Here is a 21,250-nt window from a genome sequence, read left to right as displayed (position 1 = left end):
ACCTGTGCTAGCTTTGGGCAGTGGGTTCTGGGCTGTGAAATGAAGCCTGGTTGGTTCTGACCTCCTGGGAATACCTGCCTGACTCTGGTCCCTCCCTCCGCTTGCATACTGCTGCTCTGATTTTATAATCAGGGCATAAAGAGGGGTGTGGTAATTGCTGTGCGTAGGTGTCGGTTCTCACTACTTCTCCCAGCTGTTCCAAGATTCCTCAGTCTGGGAGAAGCACGGGAATAACCAGCACTGAGGACTGTCTTGGGAACAGCATGGCGAGCAAGTGGAGAGGCTGGGTGCTGATCCTCTCCGTGTGCTTGGGGTCGTACCAAGGTAAGGTCAGGCCTTGCGCACAGGGCTCTTTCCTCAAGAGAGCTCAGAAAATGCCTCTGAACCCCAGAACTATTCCAAGCTATCTTGAGCGTGTTCCTCCTTGGAAAGGATCAGAAAGGTTGAAACTCAATAGCACGCTTCCTTGTCCTCTGGTTTTGGGCACTCTCCAATGGGTTGAGCTCGGACTCCTGTTCATTTGGAATTGAATGTTCTGGTTTTTGCTCTGAACGGTAATTTTACGGGCAGAAAATGATTCCCATAGGAGCCAGCAGAGCTGGTGTTTTTGTAGGGGCTCAAGGGTGTGGAGGAGATGAGATTGAAGAGGATGAGTCAATGTGGAATCTCAGCAGCTTGGCTGCTGCCCTCTGTGTGAATAGCACACGCAGCTGTCTGTTGGGTTGGGGGTAGAGAAGCAGGAAGCCCTTTCTGCTGAGCTTCCTAGCTGGGTCTTGGTGAGCTCTGGGTTACCAGGTGCAATGTTGAAGAGCTGCTGAAGCCCTCATCAGTAGAGCTTTGGGAGCAGATTCCCCCAGGCAGCAGAAGGCAGAGGGGTCTGTACCCAGTGGTACTTGCTGACAGGGGGAGGGAAGAGGGTTGGAAGCACTTAGGAGAAAATTCCTTGGGAAGCCACAGAGCTCTGTAGATGCACGAAGGTGAACTTAAGACCTTTTGTGCACTTATTTTGGCCACCCTCCCATTGGTCTCCACAACCTGTGCTGTGCTGGCACTGTGGTGGAGTTATGCTTACGCATGGGACGTGCTGGGGGGGCATGGGCTGCTGGGAGCTTCCCTACCAGCAACAGGACCAGCAGGAAAATTCACCTGTGTGCTCAGCATGTTGGAGGCAGCCTGCGGTGGGAGGGAGTGCAGCTCTCCCTTCCACATGCTCGCCAACTCCTCATTTCCTCGTTGCTGGTGGGAAAACCCTTCAGGAATGTTAACATCACCTCTTCTTGGCCAGATCCTTGGATGGTTTGGGGGAAAAAGTTGCATTTGGGGAGTGTGTTTCCTGGCTAGTAACTGGGGCGCAGGGCCCACGTGCCACCCCCAGGCTTGCACCACAACCGGTTCTCCGGGCTCAGCAGGCTCAGCTGTGGAACGAACTCTCCTCCGCGCCCTGCAATGTGCTCAAGGCACAGCGGTGATCCCATCCCTACATGTCCTTCAGAGGGCCATTCCCACCTGGGGACCATTTGTGTGGTTGTTCTGCAGCCTGATGCTGGTAGAGGTGCCCATGTCTGTGCGTCAGTCAGTTCACGTCTGTTGGATTAGGTGGGGCTGTGTCCGTGGGTCAAGCTGGGCCATCCCAATGTGCACACTCAGTGTTTTTGGGTTGTGTGGTGCGTGCAACCCCTTCCGTGCTTACTCAGCATCTCACAGGATGAGCTGGTGACCCAACATCCATGAAAACAGTGATTAAAATGGACAGCTGTCCGATCTGGGAGGATGTGGCAGGTGGAAATGGAATCTTGGGCCACTTCATGCTGAGGCTGTGCACCTCCCTTTCCTAACCCTGGCATCGTATTTCTGCGTGCAATCCTGTTTTCCTTAATCAAAGTAGCATCAAGAGGGAGAACTGGCTTAAAAAAATAAAGGGTGGATTTTACTAGGGGAAAGCATCAGTGCTCCTTTTTCAGCCATGTAGATGTGTGTATCATAAATAGGTATTTTTATATATAGTAAGCTCAGAAACAGCCTCAGGTTGCAATGCTTTGTCTCTTTTCTTTTAAATGGGGTTGTCCCTTAGCTCTTGTCTGCCTTGCTGTTCCTGTTCAAAAACTGTTGCTGTACCTACATCAGCTGATGCAGTGAGTGTGTGCCTGTGTGGGACTATTCCATGGGAACAGTCCCTGTCGGACCCACCCAGCCCTGGAGCAGCCCAGCAGCACTGCAGAGAGCTGTGCTAGCACTTTTGCTGCAGATGCAGCTTGTGGAGGGATGCTGCTTGCCCTGTCGTGCCTGCACAAAATGCATCCTGACATATGGAGGTGGCAATTAAACACTGATGGTGGGAGGTGCTTATCAGGTGGCATTGCACCATGCCTGGCCTGAGTGAGAGCGATGCTGTCACCTCTGGATTATTCATTTTGCAAGATTTATGAGTGTTTTTTTTATGGTGACGCCTTACCAGGTGTATTCAGTCTTCCAGGCTGTAGGTGCCTCACATTCTCTGTGATTTTAAGATGCTGTGATGTGCGCCTGTCCTTACTGAGGACAATAAATGATGTTGCAAAAGGAGAAGGAGGCAGAGTTGGGATTGTGTGAGCTTTGGGTGTCAGCAGTACATGGCAGAGATAAAATAATAGTAGATGATGGTATTATGAAAGCTGAGGCGAGTCAGGGCAGGAGGAATGAGCAGCATAGTATCGCTCCTTGCTGCCTTTGTAGCTGGGGATGGGATGGGATTGGGTGAAATGGGAAGCAAGGAGATGGATAGGATGGGAATGAGACAGAATGTGATGGTATGAAAGAGGGTGTGATGGAATGGAAAGAGATAAGTTAGGATGCAATGGGATGAGATGGAAGGGGATGGTATGAAGTGGGATGTAATGAGATGAGACGGGATAAGAAGAGGTGAGATTAAATGTGATAGGATGATTGAGATGTGATGTATAGGATGGAGTGGAATGGGATTGGATGAGGTGGGATGCAGTGAGATGGAATGGGATGAAAGGGGAAAGAGTGGGATGACAAGAGATGAAATGTGATGGGATTTGATGTGATGGAATGGGCTAGAATGAGTTGGGATGAGAAGAGATGCAATGGAATGTGATGGGATGCAAGGAGATGGGGTGGGAGGCTTGCATGAAGCAGGCTGGCAGTCCATGGATTGGGGGTTATGCCACCCTAGGGATCCATGTATGTGCCTGGGTGCTGATGTTTCCCTCTCCTTCCCTAGCTGGGGCCAGCCCCCTCCCTGAGTGTGACGAGCAGCCAGAGGAGTGGTGCCGTGATGTGGGGACAGCAGCCAAGTGCGGGGTGCTGGAGCTGTGCCGGCTCACTGTTTGGGACCAACCAGTAGGGGTAACTGCAACTGGGGGAACGTGTGGTATTGACCTGCCCATAATCCAGGGGTGGGAAGTGGGAAGATACAGAGGGTCTGGTGCTAAGACAGCATCCTGATCTGTTCTCTATCTCAGCAGAAAGGGATCCCATGCCACCTGTGCCAGGTGGTGGTGTCCATGATGGGCAAGATCCTGCAGGACAACTGCACCGAGGTGAGTTCTCACTGGGGGCACGGGCTGCTGTCTCCCCATGCGTCTGCAGTGCCAGCCCAGTGCTGAGTGCTCCCCTTCTCCTCTAGGAAAAGCTGCGGATCTTCTTGGATAAGAGATGTCAGTATCTGCCCTTCCAGGACTGGTCAGTCAAGTGCAAGAAGATGGTGGACACTGGTGTCCTCGTCCTGGCCCAACTGGGCAAGCAAGTGCTGGTAACAGCCTGGGGACCTTTGCAGCAGGGAAACCCCTTGAGATATACAATATGGGGAGCATGATGGGGGAATGCAGCTCTGTAATGATGTGGAAGGCTGTAGACAATACGTCTGCAGGGAGAGGATGGAAATAGGAATGATGCTTTGGTGTGGGGTTAAATGTTGATATGGTGATGGCCCCAGCCTGCTACCTCACTCCCACAGTCAGACCCAAAGGTGGTGTGTGGCACTATCAAGTTGTGTCAACCCCGGGGGGGCCTTGAAGGGGCCCTGAAGTTCCAGGAACAGCCACCAGCCCCCGCTGACCCCGCACAGGACTTGGCCCAACTGGCTGTGCCCTTCATCAATGGTGTTCCGCTCCTGCTCCAGCCCCAGGACCTGCCTCATGCCCAGGTACTGATAACTGCCCCTCCCTTTACAGCCCATATACCAGTTCTGTTCTGGTGCTTTGGGTTAATGAGGGTCCTGGAGCAAAACTGTTTACGTTTGACACTGAGTTGTGCTGCTATCATCTTGCAGGACACTGGGGACCTGTGCGAGGACTGCGCTCGCCTGGTGGCAGCTGTGCAGTTGGAGCTGAGCAACGGGGCCACCACTGCTCGCTTACTGATGGCCCGTGCCAAGGAGGAGTGTGAGGGCCTGGGGCCCGTCCTGGCACAGCGGGTAATGTCGCTGCACCAGGGACATCCTAGTGGCTGCTGGGGCTGGGAGGTTGCAGAAGGCAGTGGTGGTCACCGTGCCCCAGCTTGTTTGATATCTTTATTGACCTGGATGAGGGGATTGAGTGCACCCTCAGTAAGTCTGCAGATCACACTAAGTCGAGAGGAAGTGTCAACCTGCCTGGGGACAGGAAGGCCCTACAGAGTGGTCTGGGTAGGCTGGATTGCTGGGCTGAGGCCAATGGAATGAGGTTCAGTAAGACTAAAGTCTGTGTCCTACACTTTGATCGCTTTAACCCCAGGCACTGCTAAAGGCTTGGGGCAGAGTGGCTGGAAAGCTGCGTGGAAGAAAAGGAAGTGTTCCAGAGTTGGGGAGATGTGGCACTGAGGGATGTGGGCAGGAGGGGGTGGGCTGGGGTTGGGTTAAGTGATTTGAGAGGGCTTTTTTAACCTGGATGATTCTATAATCCTATGTTCTTCCTGCACAGTGCAATTACCACCTGGCGAAGTATGCGGACACAGCTGCCTGGATGCTCCGGCACTTGGTAAGCAGGAGAGCTGCTCTCCAGTGCTTCCTTTTGCTTCTACAACTTTCTAGATAGCTCTCACTGTTGCAATTCATTTTTTAATGATCATTCTTGTATTTTTCTCTCCGCCCTCCACCTTCCCACCTCCAGCTGGCTGAGGTAAGCAAGATGCCCACTGGCAGCCCAGTAGGACCATCACAGGTCCATGGGCTGAATGTGAGCCATGTCTCCACAGGACCCGCGGGAGCTCTGCAGCATGCTGGAGCTCTGCCCCACAGCAGACCCAGGACCCCTGCACACGCCGCTCTCCGAGAAAATGGCCCAGCTCCTGGGCACGCTGCTCTCCAATACGGTATGGCCCCGGCCCCTCTGCCAGGAAGGGTGGATGGGGTGAATGCAACTTAGCCCTTTTCTCTCCCTCCCAGGAGACCACGCCGCTGTGTGAGATGTGCGAGTTCGCTGTGCGGGCGGCTGAGAGCCTCCTGGAGAACAACATGACAGAGGTGAGCGGGGGCTGTGGGGGGCTGCGGGCAGCAAGGCGATTTCCCCGTGGCATCACGGCCTCCCCACCCCACAGGAGCAGCTGGTGAACGACATTGAGAAGGTGTGCTACATGCTGCCGCACAGCGTCATTGGGCAGTGCAAGGACTTTGTGGATTCGTACGGCAAGGCGGTGGTCATCATGCTGCTGGAGGCCACCGACCCGCAGGCTGTGTGCACCATGCTGCATGTCTGTCCGCGCCAGGAGGCGGCCCGGGGGGCAGAGCTGGGGGCAGGGCTGGGGGCAGCACTGGAGCCAGCTGCTGGAGCATTTTGCAACGTCTGCCAGATCTTCATCACTTACCTGGATAATGAGCTGCTGAAGAATGAGACGCTGACAGAACTGGGCGCTGTGCTGGAAAAGGGCTGTGAGCTGCTGCCCGGCCCGCTCACCAGCACGGTCAGTGGGGCTGTGCCTGGGGTGGTCCCTGATCCCCACCCCAACACCAGGCTCACCCCAACCCCTCTCTCCTGCAGTGTGAGGCGCTGGTGATGCAGTACGAGCCAGCAGCTGTGCGGCTCCTTGTGCAGATGATGGACCCTGACTTTGTCTGCACTGTGAGTGCAAACCCACAGGTTGTGGTGGGACTGATAGCTTTCAGGGCACAACCTCACTCCTCCCCTATTTCCTCCTTGGCAGAAAATCCGAGCTTGTGACTCAGAGCTGACCTCAGCCCCCTGTGCCCAGGGACCTGACTACTGGTGCATCAGCATGGCCACGGCCACCGAGTGTGACGTAAGTGACAGCAGCAATCCTCCTGCCCACTGCCCACCCTGCAGCGGTGCAGCCCCCATCTGTCCCATCTCTCCCTGCAGGCTGTGGAACATTGCAGGCAGCATGTGTGGAACTAGGAGCATCTCCATCCTGGACCCTCCCTCCCTTGGGATGCAGCCACAGCACCAGGGATGGGGTGTCCCAGAGTTTCCCTGCTTGGCTCTGAGACACTCCAGTCCACTCTGCCTTCTTCTTTTCCACCCCCGGGGCTTGGATTTTTGGATCAGGTTAAGGGATTTTGTCTTGTTGTTGGGACTGGGAACTCAGCAGTAGGTTTGTTTCAACATACCCCCCTTATGCTATCTGCTGAGTGAAAACCTTTGGTCGTTCCCTTTCACATCCCACCCAGAACCGACACCAAAGACATGATCAGAGCAACTCCATGGACTGGGATGGGCTCTGCTGCTGCCGTGCTGGTCCCAGTTTGCTGGTGCTCTCTCACCATGGGTCCCACGTGATTTTTGGCAAGACCTTCGCTAGACTCAGTCCCAACTGGGGCAGCTATTTAATTTTATTTTTTTTTCCCATGGTCACCAGTTAAAGAAACAAAGCAGATTCCATGTGCCTGGCTTTGCATGACTTCTGCAGTAGATGAATGTTGCAGGGGGGAAGGAGAAGACATAGGCTGGGTTAGAAACATGCATGTGTTTTTATATATATATAAATATATTACATATGTTTATATATGCGCATATCTCTTATGTGTGTATATATACATGTTTATGTGTAAATGTATATACACATATAAATACATATATTTATGTATATGTAGATAGAAAGACACTGCCTTCACCCTGCTGCTGTGTGAGGATGGGCATAGCCTGCAGAAGGATGCAAACCCAGCACTGCAGGGCCAGGATGTGGGGTTCCCTTGCTGCAGGGAGGCATGGGCTGGTATCTCCAGCCCCGGGCATGGGATGCAACATGGGGTCACCTTCAATCCACTGGCACAGGAGCCTCCTGGAATATATATATATAGTGTGGGCATCCCATGAACACACAAATGAGTGAGTTTGGGATTTCCTTCCCAGCAAACATCTCTTGCAGGGGATCCTGATGCCAAAGTGTGGTGATGAGGCAGTGGTGTGCTGGCTTGTTCCCCACTACACCACCAATAAACACCTCCATCAACCTGGCTCTTGTCTCCCTTCTCTTCTATGCACCATGGTGATGCTTGTGCAGTGTCATGTTTCTCCCTAAAAACCAGGGAGAAACCAGGTAGTTTCTCCCTAAGTACTGGGCTGTAAGGGTGGGTGGAGGGATAAATTAAGGGAATTAAAGGGCTTTATTTACAAGAGGTGGCTTTAGGATAGTGATCGTGTTTGCAGGGCCAGAAGGAAGAACGACAGCTTAACCAAAGCCATAAGGAGTGTATTTCTGATTCCTGTAACAGACCATTCCCAAAACTCTCCACAAGGTAATGGTTGGAAACAACCCCCGAATGAACAAACCCGAGAGCCAAAGAGAGGGGGAGGACAAGGGGAAGAGGATACACACAAACACTCAACAGCCAGAAGCCCGCTATTGTCAGTCTCTCTCTTTTGATCACATCGTAACACATTTTAGTAAAGCCAGCAAAATGGAGAAATGTCTTCGGTTGGGTTTTTTCCTGCTGGAAAGGTGACAACAAGCAGTAATGCTGGGTGGCTTCAGGCCATCTGTGCTCGCCCAGCCCCATGACCACAGTTGAGGTGCAACGGGCTTTGGTCCCCCAGTTTGTTGTGGGGGGATGCCTTGCTGTGGCTGTGCTGTTTTCGGGTTGCCTTCACCCCCAGCCTCATAACGCTTGAGTTCTTTGCATTCACTCAGCATTATTAAAAAAAAAAAAAAAAAGTTAGTTTTTTAATAAAAAAATGAATTATTTAATGATTCAATGACACGCAAGGAAGGGCAGATCAGTCCTGAGAGCCCTCTCCCAGGACCCAGCTCTACAAGGCTGCTGGGTTGAATTGTAGGGACAGATGGAAAGGGGACTGAGTGCCGGTCTCAGTACCCACTGCCCCCCAGCTCTGTGCTTGTCCCCTGCCATCCCGGGCTGGCCTGGGTGGATGCCGCTGGTCATAGCTCAGTGATCTCCAGTGGGCTCTCCATGATCACCTCCCGCATCTTGTGCAGGGGGGTGGATTTGGCTGACTCGGTGCGGGCATTGTGGTCGTAAGCCCCACAGTCGGCAGTCAGAGTCTCCAGTGAGCGCCCCAGCACCTTCTGGTCATCTTCAGGGAGGCTGTTGAGGTCAGAGGCCAGCAGCGTACCTGTACTGCCGTGCACCACGTGGATGCCATCAGGGCCTTTCAGTTCTACTGGCTGCTTGTGCCGAAAGCGCAGGCTGCCCTGGCTGGGGCAGCGCTCCTCGTCCTCCTCCAGATCCTTCTGGATGAGCTGCAAAACCCCACCACGATGTCACCAGGTATCCTAACTCCCTTCTGGGGAGTTACAACTCAGAATCATAAACACTGGAAGCACCACTTAGATCATCGAGTTTAGCTGTCAGCCCATCACCACTATAGCACTAAATCATGATGCTCAGTATAACATCTCCCCTTTTCTTGATCATGACCAGGGACGGTGACTCCACCGCCTGCCTGTGCAGCCTGTATCAGTGCATCACTGGTCTGAGAAGGAGAGACCCAAACCTCCACAGGGAGCTCCACAATTGATCTCCCCTTGCTCATTTTGGGGAGCAGTTTTCTGTGCATCTGAATATTGCAAAGCTAGCCTTGGGCTTCACAAGGCCCTGGCACTGGGTTGTGGGGCCAGGAGGACACACTGCATCCCAAAGGGCACAGCAAGCATCTCCCCATGCCCACACACACCCCCTCTACCTCTGTGACCGAGGAGCGGTCCCCCTGACTGGAGGTGGCCTTATGCACCATCCGCTGGGCAAAGAGCCTTTTCAAGCGCATGTAATCATCCAGGACCACCTTCAGGAGAGATCCCTGGGTGGAGGAGGAGAGAGGATGAGTTATGCAAGGGAGAGAACTGTTTGTTGGAGGAAAGCTGGCCCCACGCTGGTGTTTCTCGCAGAAAAAAAAATCCCCTTCTGCTGTAGCACCTGGCGGGAGGAAGCAATGTTGGATCCACGGTGGGGATGCTCACCTTGATGGGTCCCTCGCGCATGATCTGCCCCAGCTTGGCAATGTTGTCGTACTCCTGGATGGCGGCTCGCAGGTAGCGGTCATCCTCAGGCTTGGCAGCTGAGGGCTCTCTGCCGAAGGTGCCCTGCAGGAGGAGAGCACGGCTTTGGTGTCAGCATGAGAATGGGCATAGAAGTAGGTGAGCAGGGCCAGGGCTGCGTCTCACATGGGTCCTGGCTGGGCTGTTCCAGAGGTCAGTGATCTCGCTCAGGTTCTCTGGAAGGTCATCTTCATGCTCCGCTTGTGCCGCCAGTTCCATGGTCCGGCAGAAGGGGTCGAGCCACACGGGGTTGGCCCTGCCTCAGGAGGGGAAGAGTGCTCAGCCCAAGGGAGAGCAAGAAGAGGGCAGCCAGAAAATGCCCCAAATACTGTGCCCAGCTGAATCCCTCCATAAAGCAGAGGATTCTCTACCGCCAGTTCATCCCTGGCTGTAACATGTGGATACGCCATTGAGAGCATCCTACGATGTATGAGGAAGCAGAGATAGAACTCACCCGTCAAAGGAGTACTTGTTGGTGTTTGGCATGTCCATGATGTCCATGAAGCCTCTATTGCCTGCAAAAGGCAGGGGTAGAGGCTACCCAGCAGCTCAGCTGCTTATGAGCAGCAAAAAGCTATGGGCATGAGACAATTTCTTTATGAGGGGAATTCAGTGACAAAAAAGGCACTGGTGGCAGGAAGACCACTTCGTGATGGGGCTGATGGGAGGGAGCCTGGATGAGGAGAAAGCTTCCTATCACCACACCTCCATATCTAGCACCATTCATGCCAGCCAGGCACCCTACTGAGCCATGCAGATGGAAACCCCCAGCACTGCTCACCTGTGGAGCCCGCCACAATGGCTTTCAGCTTCCTTTTGTGCCTGTGAGAGAAAAGAATACAGCAAATTAGCAGAAAATCAGAAAGATGTCTGGAAGGAGCAGAATGTGCAGGTTATTGGAAGTCAGGCACTACTCACACGGTGCGGTAATACCAGTTCATGAGGATGAAGAGCATGGCAGCCAGGAAGAGCAGGACAGCCAGCACGATGATCGCCATCTGGGAGAGACAGAGGGGTAGGGACAAAATGAAAGTAATTATATTTATTAAAATAATATATAAATAATATAAAAATATAATTAATATATAAAATAAGAGTATTATGTACGATATATATAATATTAGAATAATAATATTAGTATTACAGTAAAAAATAAAGTGTTACTACATGGGAGGAAGGAGCTTCACCTGCAGAGCTGAGAGGTCGTCCGGGGCACGGGCAGTGATGGCGGGCTGTACATCCAGCACATTATAGTTCCTGAAGAGGTTCCTCAGCTGCTCCTTGTTCTCATCAATCATCTGAATCACCCTGGGGACAGAAGAGTGCTTGGGCCTCTTGATCTGTAAGGCTCAGCATGGGCTCTGACCAATGGCTAACGTACCGCTCCACATCCAGGATGCGGTTGGTCTCTCTGTTCACCACATGGATCAGCAGCTCTGTCTGTGCGAAGTTCACCCGGCCTTTCTTGTCCACATGGAACTGGGGAGAGACAGCAAGGTCTGCAATGCTGTAAGGGTGTCTCCTCAGGGAGCATCTCCTGAGGCATGCTCACGTGTCATTGCCCACATTCATGCAGGGACAGCCCTGTCCTCAGCTAGCAGTGCTCGAGATGTGTCCACAGCCAGATTGCTGGGCACTTGACTGGTGGTGGAGTAGCCACATTGCTCCACAGCAACCAAGGCCAGGGTTGGTCCTCCACTTCCAGACCCTGAGAACCTCTGTATCTACATGTGGGAGGTGACCTGCCCCTCAAAATAACCTGGAGAACTGATGGTTACCTGCACATCATCAGTGTTAACGATGGCACCCGTGATGTTGGAAAGCAGACTGATGAACTCTTCCTCAAACTGCCTGACCTTATCGGGGATCTCATTGATGATAATTTTGACTCTCTGGTCATCCCGCAGGATGTAGATCCCCACAATGGCTGTGTCATTGTGGCCCACCAGGTCAGAGGCCATGATGTCCACCACAAAGTAGCCAGGATTATAGGCCGTGAAGAGATCAAAGGTTCTTAGGATGCCATCAAGAGTACCTGGGAAAAGGACATCCACAAGTCCAAGGTTAGTGCAGCCACTTCAAAATGCTCACCTAAGGTCTCCATCAAGGAATATTGCAAACCAGGGCTTGGCAGGTGACATACAGAAGCTCTTGCAAGCTAGAGCCTACATTGTGAGTGGAAGAAAGAGGATGGAGGAACAGCCATGCTGCCTAGTGACTATGGCTATGAAGGGCATCTTTGACCATGGAATCATCTGGCCCTGCACTCCTGCAGTATCCAGGCTACGCACCAATGCTGAAGATGTTGGCCACCTCCTCAGAATCATTGGAGTGCTGCTTGATGTAGCGGATCCCCAGGATGCTGTACAGGACTAGGCTGTTGTTGCCCACATCAGCGTCCACAGCCAAGACCTTGATCAGCTCTGATCCCACCTTGGCATCTGTGGCCACGCCTTTGGGAGGGAGATAGAAGAGAGATCTGGATCTGTGCTGCATTGCTTTTCCATCCCCTCATCGCTGGGATCCCCTCCCAGACACCAGCAGTCCTTACCCGCTGTGTACTCCGACTTGGTGAACTGGGGGGACTGGTCATTGATGTCATCCAAGAAGATCCGCACCTCCTGAAGAGTCAGATCTGTGCTGAGGTCCCAGGACTGTGCTCTGCCTGCATGCTGGCCCCGGGGTGGGGACCAGTTCCTCTGGCTGGATGCTTTGACGATGATGGAGTAGTAGGGTTCCTTCTCGCGGTCCAGGTCGCGCAGGACTTGGAGCTTCCCCTCCCGGCTCAACTGGAAGTTGCTCTCTTGGTTCCCAGCTGCATGCAGAAAGAGGAGCTGAGTCACTTGCCTTTTGGCTCACCATGTACTTTACCATGTTAGAAATACCGTGAGCAGCCCAGGGGAGCTATGCAAACCCTTGTAGAGCATGCAGGCGGGCGTGGGGTGCTCAGACCAGAACATATGCAGAGTGACGCTAGGGACGATAGCTGAGGACATCATCCTTGTTTGGCCATGCTGTGACCCCATCTCACCTGCTATGAAGTAGTAGACGATGGCATTGGAGCCCTCATCTGCATCCACTGCACCAGTGACATTGCCCACCACGGTGCCAGGCTGCGAGTGCTCAGGAACGTAGAGTGCCTGGTACTGGGGGCTGTCTCTCTGCCGAAGCCCAGGAGAAGGTAGGGAAGGCTTATTGTGGTGTATGAGCCTTGAGTGCTCCCCGCCTCACCCCCCCTTTTTTTTTTTCTTTCCCTTTTAAAGGCTAGAAGTGTCCAAACTCCATTGTGCTTCCCAGTGCAGTGATGCCCAGCAGTGCACGCTCTATCACATGCAGCCCCATCCCAGCACCCTCTTTGCCCTCCTTGATGCCTTACAGGTGGCCTGAGGAAGATAGGCTCATTGTCATCAATGTCATCGAGCGCGACCTGGAGGGGCTGCATCGTCTCATAGGTTGGCTGGCCCTGGTCAGAGGCCACAATGATCAGCTAGGGAGAGAAATAAAGTGCTGTTCTGGGCAAAGGCAAGCAGAGTGAAGGGACATTGCCAAGGCAGCGGTAGAGGGGTGGCTGGGTGGCAGAGGGAATTTAACAGGGAACTGGGTGATGGCCCACCACCACCATGTCCTCCAGGACGCAACCTTCTGGTGGCCACCTCTTGACCGTACCACATCCCTCTTGCATCCTCTGATATTGTTTGATAACCATGTGATTCCTGCTAAGGTGGTGGTGGGAAATTTCCACTACAGGGGCAGATGTGACCATCCCTGGTCATGGCCTGCACCCTACCAGCCCATCCTTTGGACCAGTCCAGTGTGTTACCACCTCACTCACATTGTACACTGCTTGCTTCTCCCGGTCCAACCGCATGGCCGTCTGGATCAGCCCACTGACAGCGTCGATGCTGAAATACTCCCAGTCCTTGTTCCCTGCCCCGGTTTTCAGGAGGCTGTACAGTACTGCCCCATTGAGACCCTCATCCTTGTCAGTGGCATAGACCTCGTAGACGTTGGAGCGCAGAGGGATCTCCTGTTGGCACATGGGCAGCACCTCAGCCCCCAAACTGCAAGCCAGCCCCCAAACTGCAAGCCAGCCCCCAAACTGCAAGCCAGCCCCCTGCTCCATCAGCCCTCCCAAACCCCATTGTACTGGCTCATGTTGCCCAAAACAGCCTGGGGCTTGCAACACCCATGGCACCTCCTGCACCTTGCAATGCACTGCTCATGTATCCTGGGGGTCACCATCCCAGCTGTTCCTGTATCCAGTGCTGGAGCTGTGCAGCCCACACTGACAGCTTCAAAGGGGAAATGTGGAATTCTGATTTTTTACGGAATAGCTGCAACTCTGGGTACTGGTTGGAGCCAAGCCTGGCTCATGTTTATAGCATGTTCAGCATGCAGTGACTGGCTATTTCCGTATTTTGTACACTGCCAGGGTTTCTGTTCCCCAGGATGTCCCTCTGGGAAACAGCTCTGCTCAGAGGCTGGTCTAACATCCAGAGATGACCTCCTCATCCCAGGAAACACTTCCAGTTTTAACCAAAAGCAAGTGCCAACCCAACTTCTTGCCATGTGTTAAATCAAGGTCTTCTATCATCCCTGATGGGCATGGAGAGTGTTTTTGTTCACCAGAAAGGCTGTGTGCCATGGTGTGCCACCTCTCTCTGCCTATCTCCCACCCCTCAAGCCCCAGATGTACCTCCTTGATGTGCAGAATGGTGCCATTGGGGGGGCGGACAAAGACAGGGCGGTTGTCGTTGATGTCAATGACCTCGATGTGAAGCATGGTGGTCCCCCAGAGTGGGGGACGACCTTTGTCTGTGGCCACCACAGTCAGGTTGAATCTCTCATAGGACTGCAAGCGCCGCCGGGATGTGATAAGGCCAGAGTCCTTATTGATTTTGAAGGCCTCTGGGGACAAGGAAAACACACCTCAGGTTCAGGAAACTTGACACTAAATAAACAAGGAGTGATATACTTCAGAAATCTGTCCACCAGATGAAGCACATCCCTTGCCAGTGGAAAATCCCTATGATGGGGTGATGGAGCAGAGCTGTCTGTCTGAGCCTAGGGTGCCACCTGGCTGCTGAATTCTCACACCTGGGCAGCATCAAGGAGGCCACCCTGCTGTGTTTCAGTGCTGCTCAGGGATTACTGGATTTCAGGCATCATCTCTATCCACCTGCAAAACCTTAACCCTTATTGGCCCCTACAGCTCCTCACCATAACCCTGTGTGTCCCCCAGTGAGAAGCCAGCCTCCTGTGGCACCTACCTGCTCCAGGACCCTCAATGCTATAGGTCACCACACCGTTGTCCCCCTCATCCAGGTCCGTTGCGGTCATGGTGATCACTGATGTACCTGCTGGCTCATTCTCGTAGACGCTGGTGCTGAACTGGCTCTTGCTAAACTGCGGTCTGAAGTCATTGATGTCCAGGACGGTGATCAGTACCTTCGACAAAGCCCAGCCCACTGGGTCACATGAGGAAGGAGACCCTGCCATGACTGCCACTGGAGCACGGTGCCCTTCCTGCTATTTGTCTCACTCTACTGGCCCAAACCTATCCCCAGCAATGGAGACAAACACAGCCAGGGCGCCCATTCACTCCATGACCGTATGGAGCCCTTCCAGACAGTAGCATCCACCTCCCCTGCCCCTCCTGCCCCACGTACTCCCATGGATGCTTGGTGCCCATAGTGTAAAGTCCCCCGCACTGTTAATCCCACAGCCCCATGTCCTGGGATCCTCTGCTCTTCCTTCAGGCTCATTCCTACCTAGAGCTGGTGGTGACCTACCTGCACAGAGTTCTCCCGACGGTTACTGGAGATGTCCCCAGGGTTGTCCCTAGCCACAGCTGTCAGCGTGTAGTGGTCCTTCTTCTCCCGGTCCAGGGCTGACAGGATGTAGATGTCACCCTGCAGCACACAGACACCTTCAGGAGTGCCTTATCTGGCAGAGCTGGTACTTGACAAGGGACAGACAGTGAGGTACAGGAGCAAGGCTGCCCTTGGGGCCACAGGGTGGCATCTTCTCAGCCTGCCTGCTCTTTTTCTCCCTCTGTTCTAGCTTTAACTGGCTCCTTACCGTTTCGGGATTTATCCCAAACTTGCCCTCTCCATCCCTTAGGCTGTACTGGATGAGAGCAAAGCGCCCAGAATCCGCATCTGTGGCCTTGACCCTCAGGATGACCGTACCCAACGGCACGTCCTCAAAGACAGCTTTCTGCAAGTAAAGGGAGCAGGGAGGGCTGGTTGCTGCACTGTCTGCCATTTTTGTAAGAAAAGACTGTTAATGACTAGCTAATCCACCAAGGCAATACTCAGGTGAATGCACCACTTCCCAGCTCTGCACAGATTTGGACCCAGCTCACCTGGTAGGACGGCTGGCTGAAGATGGGGTTGTTGTCATTGACGTCCACTATCTGGAGGTACACAGGGATCTCGGCGGATCTGCGGGGAGAGCCGTTGTCGGAAGCTCGGACAGTGAAGTTCAGCCACTGCACCTCCTCGTAGTCCACTGTCCTGTTGGCCACGACTTTCCCTAGAGGATAGCAGACCCTGAAATGAGAAACCTGCCCCCAGATCCCCTCCTGACAGCCTTTTCTACACATAGAATATGGCTCAGTAGTGATGATGGAATAAAGGAATCTCTTCTGCTATAAGTCAGAAGAGAATTAATTAAAGAAACCTTTCTATAGTCTAGCTACCATAGTAAGCCAGAAATCAGACAGCGCTTCTATGGAGCTCCCTATCTACTTGGTTAGATTTGGTCCTCAGTTGCCAAATCCTGGCCAAATTTCTCATAGAATTACTACAGCTTGTTCCTTTTAGGATTGGGCTGTGTCAAGAGGCTTCAGACACTCCACCTCTTCCCTGCTTTTCTCACAGGGGTTGTGGGATGCACACCTTCCCAGACTACCAACCTGCCGACTGATCCTCTAGGCAGGCATAGCCTTCTGGGGACAGGTCCAGCAGCTCATAGGTGATCTGCCCATTGGCCCCTTTGTCTGGATCCACTGCTGAGATGGAGATGAGTGTGGTGCCTTGTGTGGCTCCCTCCAGGATCCGCTCGGTGAAATAGGTGACCCCGAACGGACGGAAGCGTGGCGTGTTGTCATTGACATCCAAGACGTTAACCGTCAGTTTGGCTGGGGACAAAATGGGGGAGAGAAGAGAGAGAAAAGGAGAAGTGAGAAAGAGAAGGGAAAGAAGGATGGAATGGTCCTAAAGAACATGAAACTCCAGGAAAGCCAACTAAACTGAACTGGATCATCAAGAGAAATGGCTATCTTCAGCTGCGCCCCTAGCTGGCTGTGGGACATACTTCAGCCCTAAGCTGGTCTGTGTGGCTGGCTGTGGGATGGTGGCCAAGGGCCATGAGGTCATACTGGTGCCTAGGAAAGGCAACATGTGGCCCTGTGCTGCCTGGTTACCCCCATGGCAAGGAATCATGCTTACCATTGGGCACGCTGACTGAGCGGTCAATGACTTCACTGGCATTGTCATGGACGGAGATGGTGACCTCGTAGGTGGCCACAAGTTCCCGGTTGAGGGGGGTTTTGATCTTCACAGCTCCTGGAAACCCCAAGAGGTTTGGGTTAGAGGCTGTACCTGCACTTTGTTGAGGACCCTAGGCAGACTGATGGGCACCAGCCAACTGTTACTCCCTCCTGTGTGTTCACACGTTTACCTCTCCATGGCTGAGCAGGGAAAGCACTTGATAACTATGTGAGGAGATGACTTCACTCTCTGTACTGTTCATCACGTGCCATCCTGCCTGTTCCACTCGGCCCAGATAGCTGGGTCTCCCTCTTCTCTACCAAAGATTTAGCTTGTGCAGACAAAAGGGATTTGGGAGCAACTTCTGCTGCATCACTGCATGACTGTCATTCACCTTCATGCAACATCAAGGCACTTTTAATAGTCTTTCCCCACCTCCTTTCCTCCAAGTGATTTTTTCTTTCCCATATCAGCTCCATGCTTCCAAAACACTCCTGGGGGAAGGCTCCTGGCCCTCCTGCCCTTGAGGCTGGTACCACTTACTCCATTCCCCCCACCCCAGCCCCCTTCTGTGAGGGTGCCCGCATCCGGTCTGCAAAGGCTGAGCAGCCACCGCCTGCCTGCCTGGCCACCTGCAATGATAATGGGTGAGATGGAAGGATGGCATGGAGGGAGAAACAGGTGTGGACACAGAGACAAACCTGGTGAGCCAAGAGCTGGAAAAAGGAAAGAAAAGGGTTAGATAAGCTGGAATAGCAGAGCAGGGAGGCAGGAGTTGAGCATCATCGCCCCATGCCTTGAACACCTACCTCCAGGCACAGAAGAAGAAGCAGAAGAGAGAAGAGGGATCCATGCTGCCCGCACCACCCTTCCCGCTCTCCTACCTGTCCTAAAATCCACCGTGAATGCTTCCTGCTGGTCGGGCACCAGTGCATCTGTGTCATCACGGGCCACAATCTCCAGCAGGTAGTACTCCAGGCGTGGATGGAGGTCCCGGTCAATGGCGGTCACCTCGGCCACCACGGTTCCAGGGATGGCTGATTCAGGCACGCTGACTGTCTGGATGGGGTTGATGAATTCAGGCCGGCAGTCATTGACATCATCAATGAGGATGCTGATGGTGGCAGTGCCTGAGAGAGCCGGTGTGCCCTGGTCCACGGCCACTACTGTCAGCCGATAGGCATCCCGCTCCTCCCGGTCAATGCTGAGGTTGGCCACACGGATCACCCCTGTGGTGGCATCAATCAGGAACCTGTCCTGGCCTCCGCCCTCGATCCTGTAATCCAGTTGCTTGTTGAGGCCACTGTCTGCGTCTGTGGCTGTCACCTGGAGGACGGAAAAGCCTGGAAAGGGGGAATGCAGCCCACTAAGCTAAGGAATGGAGGGCAGCAGCAATCAGTCCCATTGCCAAGGAAAATGCCACCAAGCAATGTTGGCAGCCCTAGCTCCCAAACTGCCTCTTCAATCCCAACTCAGTCAACTCTATAGTCAGTTGCTGGCTTCACACAGTCCTTTGGATCACCCTTATGTCCCTGCTCTCCACCCTCACCTGGGGGGCTGTTTTCCCTCAGCCGAGCTGTGATGGACACTGGCTGGAAGACAGGGCGGTTGTCATTGTCATCCAGGATGGTCACTGTGAGACTAGCGGTGCTGTTCAGCCCCCCAGTGTCAACGGCCACCAGCGTGAAGTCCAGCAGTGGGTCCAGCAAAGCTTCACGGTCTATCACACTACCAGGCTTCACTGAAACAACACCTGGAGGAGCAGAAAAGTCTGGTGACAGACCCCACTTCTGCCTGGTGGCCCTGGGCTGGGGACAGTGGTCTGCCACATCACCTCACCTGTCCTATTGTTGATAATGAAGAGGTCCAGGGATGTTGCCAAGAGCTGGTAGGTCACCATAGCATTACTGCCCTGGTCACCGTCCAAAGCTAGGATGGGTCCATTGAGAATGGTGACTGGAGTTCCTGGATGGGACAACAAAGGTTAGAAAGGGTGGCAGGCCCCACAGAGTCCCCCACCCCCTTCCCACCCTGGTGATGCATGAGAGACAGCAATGAATGAATGGAGGAGGTGACAGAGCGAGGCCTTGTGGGGCGTGAGGGGGTGGCTGCTGCAGCCCTGCAGACCGGCATGTGGGGCCCAGACATGGCAGCGGGATATCCTGCTGAAAGCAAACAGACAGACACATCCATCAGATCAGCTTCTATGTGCTGTGGAATGGGGGCTCCTGGGGGGTGTCCAAACCCTTTGCCTGGGAGCAGCTAGGAGCTAGGTGGGAGATGCGTCTTGGAGCAAGAAGTGATTTAAAAGGCAGAAAAGAAGAAAAACATAAAAATAAGAGGGACATTCTTAGCACTTGGGCTGAAAACTGTCCATCTGGACAGGCTGGACTGTTTCATCTTCATCCCATGAAGCAAGACAGCTCTAGGTGCTGGTGATGGAGAGATGGCACCCTGTCCCCTATAACACCCACTGGCTGCCCACAGGGCTGAATTTGGACAATGATGTTGCTCTCTGCTGTTGACATTTGCTAAACAGGGCTGATTCACTGCAAACTTGCATCTTGCCTGTGCCAGAAAGGGTTTCCACTTGCTGCATAGACAAAAGCTGTGGTCTCCTGCAGGCTGACCTCCCCTCACACTCAGCATCCCCTTCCCACTGACCTTTGGCCTCACCCTGCGTGGTGGCACCATTGGAGCACAGCCCGTGGTGCCTCCTCCATGGTGGCCAGGAGGAACTTCCCCTTGCCCGGCCCCCCAAGGAGTGAGGACAGACCTACCCGGGGGTGAGTTCTCCATCACCTCGGCCTGGTAGGAGCTCTGGGTGAAGAGGGGGTGGTTGTCGTTTTCATCCGCTATGGAAATGACCAGCAGGTCAAAATCCTAAAGGTTTGTAAAGGAAAATGGGGACAAGAGGGTGATGACCGCACGGTCCTTTCAACAAGATCACCACCCACTTCTCCTACAGAATCGTGTTCCCCAGAATTGGAGCCCTGTGCAACCATGTTCCCCAGATTACCCAGGAGACTCTACAGGGATACCCATCCCAGAGCCAGGAATCCCTTCTTAGCCCACACTCTCAAAGCATGGTGTTTGGGACATCCAGACAGATGTCACTGGTTGTTCAGCTCCCCAGCCCAAATCTGGCCCTCCATTCATGATGTCTACTGCTATTGCATGGAGTCAACACAAAATATCAGATTTGCTCTAAAACCTACTGGCCTCATTCTCTGTTGGTGGGGTAATGCAGCCCCCTCTCCTTGTGCCCCCTAGATGCTTTCAAAGGATGAGAACACTGTTGGAAATGCTCCCTGTTTTCTGGTCGTGGCAGGAGCCCCTTCTCCCATGCCCTGCCTCCTACACAGCTGGAGGTCTGGCAGTGTCTGTAATTACCCGCCTGGCATTGCGGATGTTCTCAGGGTTGTCCTTCACCGTGATGGTCAGCCTGTACTCTGCCACCCGCTCCCTGTCCAAGGGGCGGTTTACGTAGATGATGCCGGTCTACCAAGAAAAAAGGAAGAAATAGGTACAAGGGGTATGAGGTGGGCTTCACCTGCTGGACAAGGCATCCTATGGAATGCATAGACCAGAGCAGTCCTGCCTGGTGCCATGAAGTTCTTGGGGACCCACCAGCCAGTAGAGCCCCATGTCTCTACACAGCCCCACTTCGGTGTCCAGTGCACCCGTGACCCACAGATCTTCACCTTCCTTAGCTCTGGAGAGCCCTACACCCTTCCCAGGGTGCAAGACAGCCCATGGGGGCAAAGGAGGGAGCTGTGCCCACCCTACAACCCCTGGTGCCCAACCCCTCAATGGGGCGTACGGTGCTGTTGATGTAGAAGGCACTCTCTTTGTTGCCAGCAGTTATGTCGAAGGTAAGGAGGGCATTCGGGCCCTGGTCTGCGTCCTGAGCGAGGATGCGTGTGACGAAGCTGGAGACCGGGGCGTGCTCACTGAGGGTGATGTTCATTGGCAGGTTGAGGAGCACGGGGTCGTTGTCATTGATGTCCAGCACACGTACACCCACAAGCATCTGCAGGGGCAGAGAAGAGGTACAGGCTCTGATAGGGAGCACTTATGTCTATTCCTCCCATCCCCTTCCAGTAGGAAGGAGTTGGGGACACAAGATGGTGGCTTGCTGTGGACTCACCGTGGAGCTGAGTGGGGGCACACCCCGGTCCCGGGCGGAGATAGTGAGGTTGTAGAAGGGGACGTTCTCACGGTCCAGCTCAGCATCCTTCCGCACCCGTAGCTCCCCCTCCACTGGGGAGATCACAAACTCCCCTGCCAGAGATGGCAGGGCCATGGCTTGCACTGTGCCACCC

The 21,250-nt window shown here is 53.7% G+C and overlaps 2 protein-coding genes across 2 annotated transcripts in view; one reads left to right on the top strand and one right to left on the bottom strand.

Moving 5' to 3' along the window:
• The first annotated feature begins 100 nt into the window (after positions 1-100).
• Positions 101-6,974, top strand: LOC122159942 (prosaposin-like). Its single transcript, XM_042818034.1, has 14 exons — positions 101-324; positions 3,224-3,348; positions 3,465-3,542; positions 3,629-3,754; positions 3,959-4,147; positions 4,274-4,417; positions 4,902-4,958; positions 5,091-5,099; positions 5,176-5,292; positions 5,366-5,443; positions 5,518-5,880; positions 5,958-6,038; positions 6,121-6,216; positions 6,297-6,974. Exons 1-14 carry the CDS (start codon positions 264-266, stop codon positions 6,330-6,332), a joined length of 1,560 nt encoding a protein of 519 aa, XP_042673968.1. The 5' UTR covers positions 101-263; the 3' UTR covers positions 6,333-6,974.
• A 1,321-nt stretch (positions 6,975-8,295) lies between these two features.
• The window catches only part of CDH23 (cadherin related 23), a 127,620-nt gene continuing 114,665 nt past the window's right edge, over positions 8,296-21,250 (bottom strand). The window contains exons 41-69 of the mRNA XM_042818469.1: positions 21,076-21,209; positions 20,749-20,958; positions 20,319-20,426; positions 19,706-19,808; positions 18,765-18,890; positions 18,475-18,678; positions 17,810-18,268; positions 16,884-17,000; positions 16,349-16,573; positions 15,797-15,966; positions 15,511-15,648; positions 15,222-15,341; positions 14,700-14,877; positions 14,126-14,337; positions 13,262-13,456; positions 12,806-12,916; positions 12,461-12,590; positions 11,981-12,244; positions 11,721-11,882; positions 11,208-11,464; positions 10,811-10,908; positions 10,617-10,737; positions 10,348-10,427; positions 10,211-10,251; positions 9,884-9,944; positions 9,556-9,685; positions 9,352-9,474; positions 9,078-9,191; positions 8,296-8,634 (exon numbers count right to left, since the gene is read on the bottom strand). Coding sequence (XP_042674403.1) covers positions 8,314-8,634; positions 9,078-9,191; positions 9,352-9,474; positions 9,556-9,685; positions 9,884-9,944; positions 10,211-10,251; positions 10,348-10,427; positions 10,617-10,737; positions 10,811-10,908; positions 11,208-11,464; positions 11,721-11,882; positions 11,981-12,244; positions 12,461-12,590; positions 12,806-12,916; positions 13,262-13,456; positions 14,126-14,337; positions 14,700-14,877; positions 15,222-15,341; positions 15,511-15,648; positions 15,797-15,966; positions 16,349-16,573; positions 16,884-17,000; positions 17,810-18,268; positions 18,475-18,678; positions 18,765-18,890; positions 19,706-19,808; positions 20,319-20,426; positions 20,749-20,958; positions 21,076-21,209 — 4,712 coding nt within the window. The 3' untranslated portion in view covers positions 8,296-8,313. The remainder of the gene's footprint in view (positions 8,635-9,077; positions 9,192-9,351; positions 9,475-9,555; positions 9,686-9,883; positions 9,945-10,210; positions 10,252-10,347; positions 10,428-10,616; positions 10,738-10,810; positions 10,909-11,207; positions 11,465-11,720; positions 11,883-11,980; positions 12,245-12,460; positions 12,591-12,805; positions 12,917-13,261; positions 13,457-14,125; positions 14,338-14,699; positions 14,878-15,221; positions 15,342-15,510; positions 15,649-15,796; positions 15,967-16,348; positions 16,574-16,883; positions 17,001-17,809; positions 18,269-18,474; positions 18,679-18,764; positions 18,891-19,705; positions 19,809-20,318; positions 20,427-20,748; positions 20,959-21,075; positions 21,210-21,250) is intronic.

Source organism: Centrocercus urophasianus, unplaced genomic scaffold, assembly GCF_019232065.1.
Source record: "Centrocercus urophasianus isolate 14NV4802_14NV808 unplaced genomic scaffold, USGS_Curo_1.0 seq_17, whole genome shotgun sequence".
Taxonomy (NCBI): domain Eukaryota; kingdom Metazoa; phylum Chordata; class Aves; order Galliformes; family Phasianidae; genus Centrocercus; species Centrocercus urophasianus.
Note: the sequence above shows the minus strand (reverse complement) of the source record. Positions and strands in the feature narration are given on the sequence as shown.

Bases quoted from the DNA above. Each gene is read 5' to 3' on its own strand.
- LOC122159942 (XM_042818034.1), top strand. From the start codon at position 264: ATGGCGAGCAAGTGGAGAGGCTGGGTGCTGATCCTCTCCGTGTGCTTG. The intron at 3,349-3,464 runs GTAACTGCAACT...TCTCTATCTCAG, and splicing joins TTTGGGACCAACCAGTAGGG to CAGAAAGGGATCCCATGCCA. The intron at 4,418-4,901 runs GTAATGTCGCTG...CTTCCTGCACAG, and splicing joins GGCCCGTCCTGGCACAGCGG to TGCAATTACCACCTGGCGAA.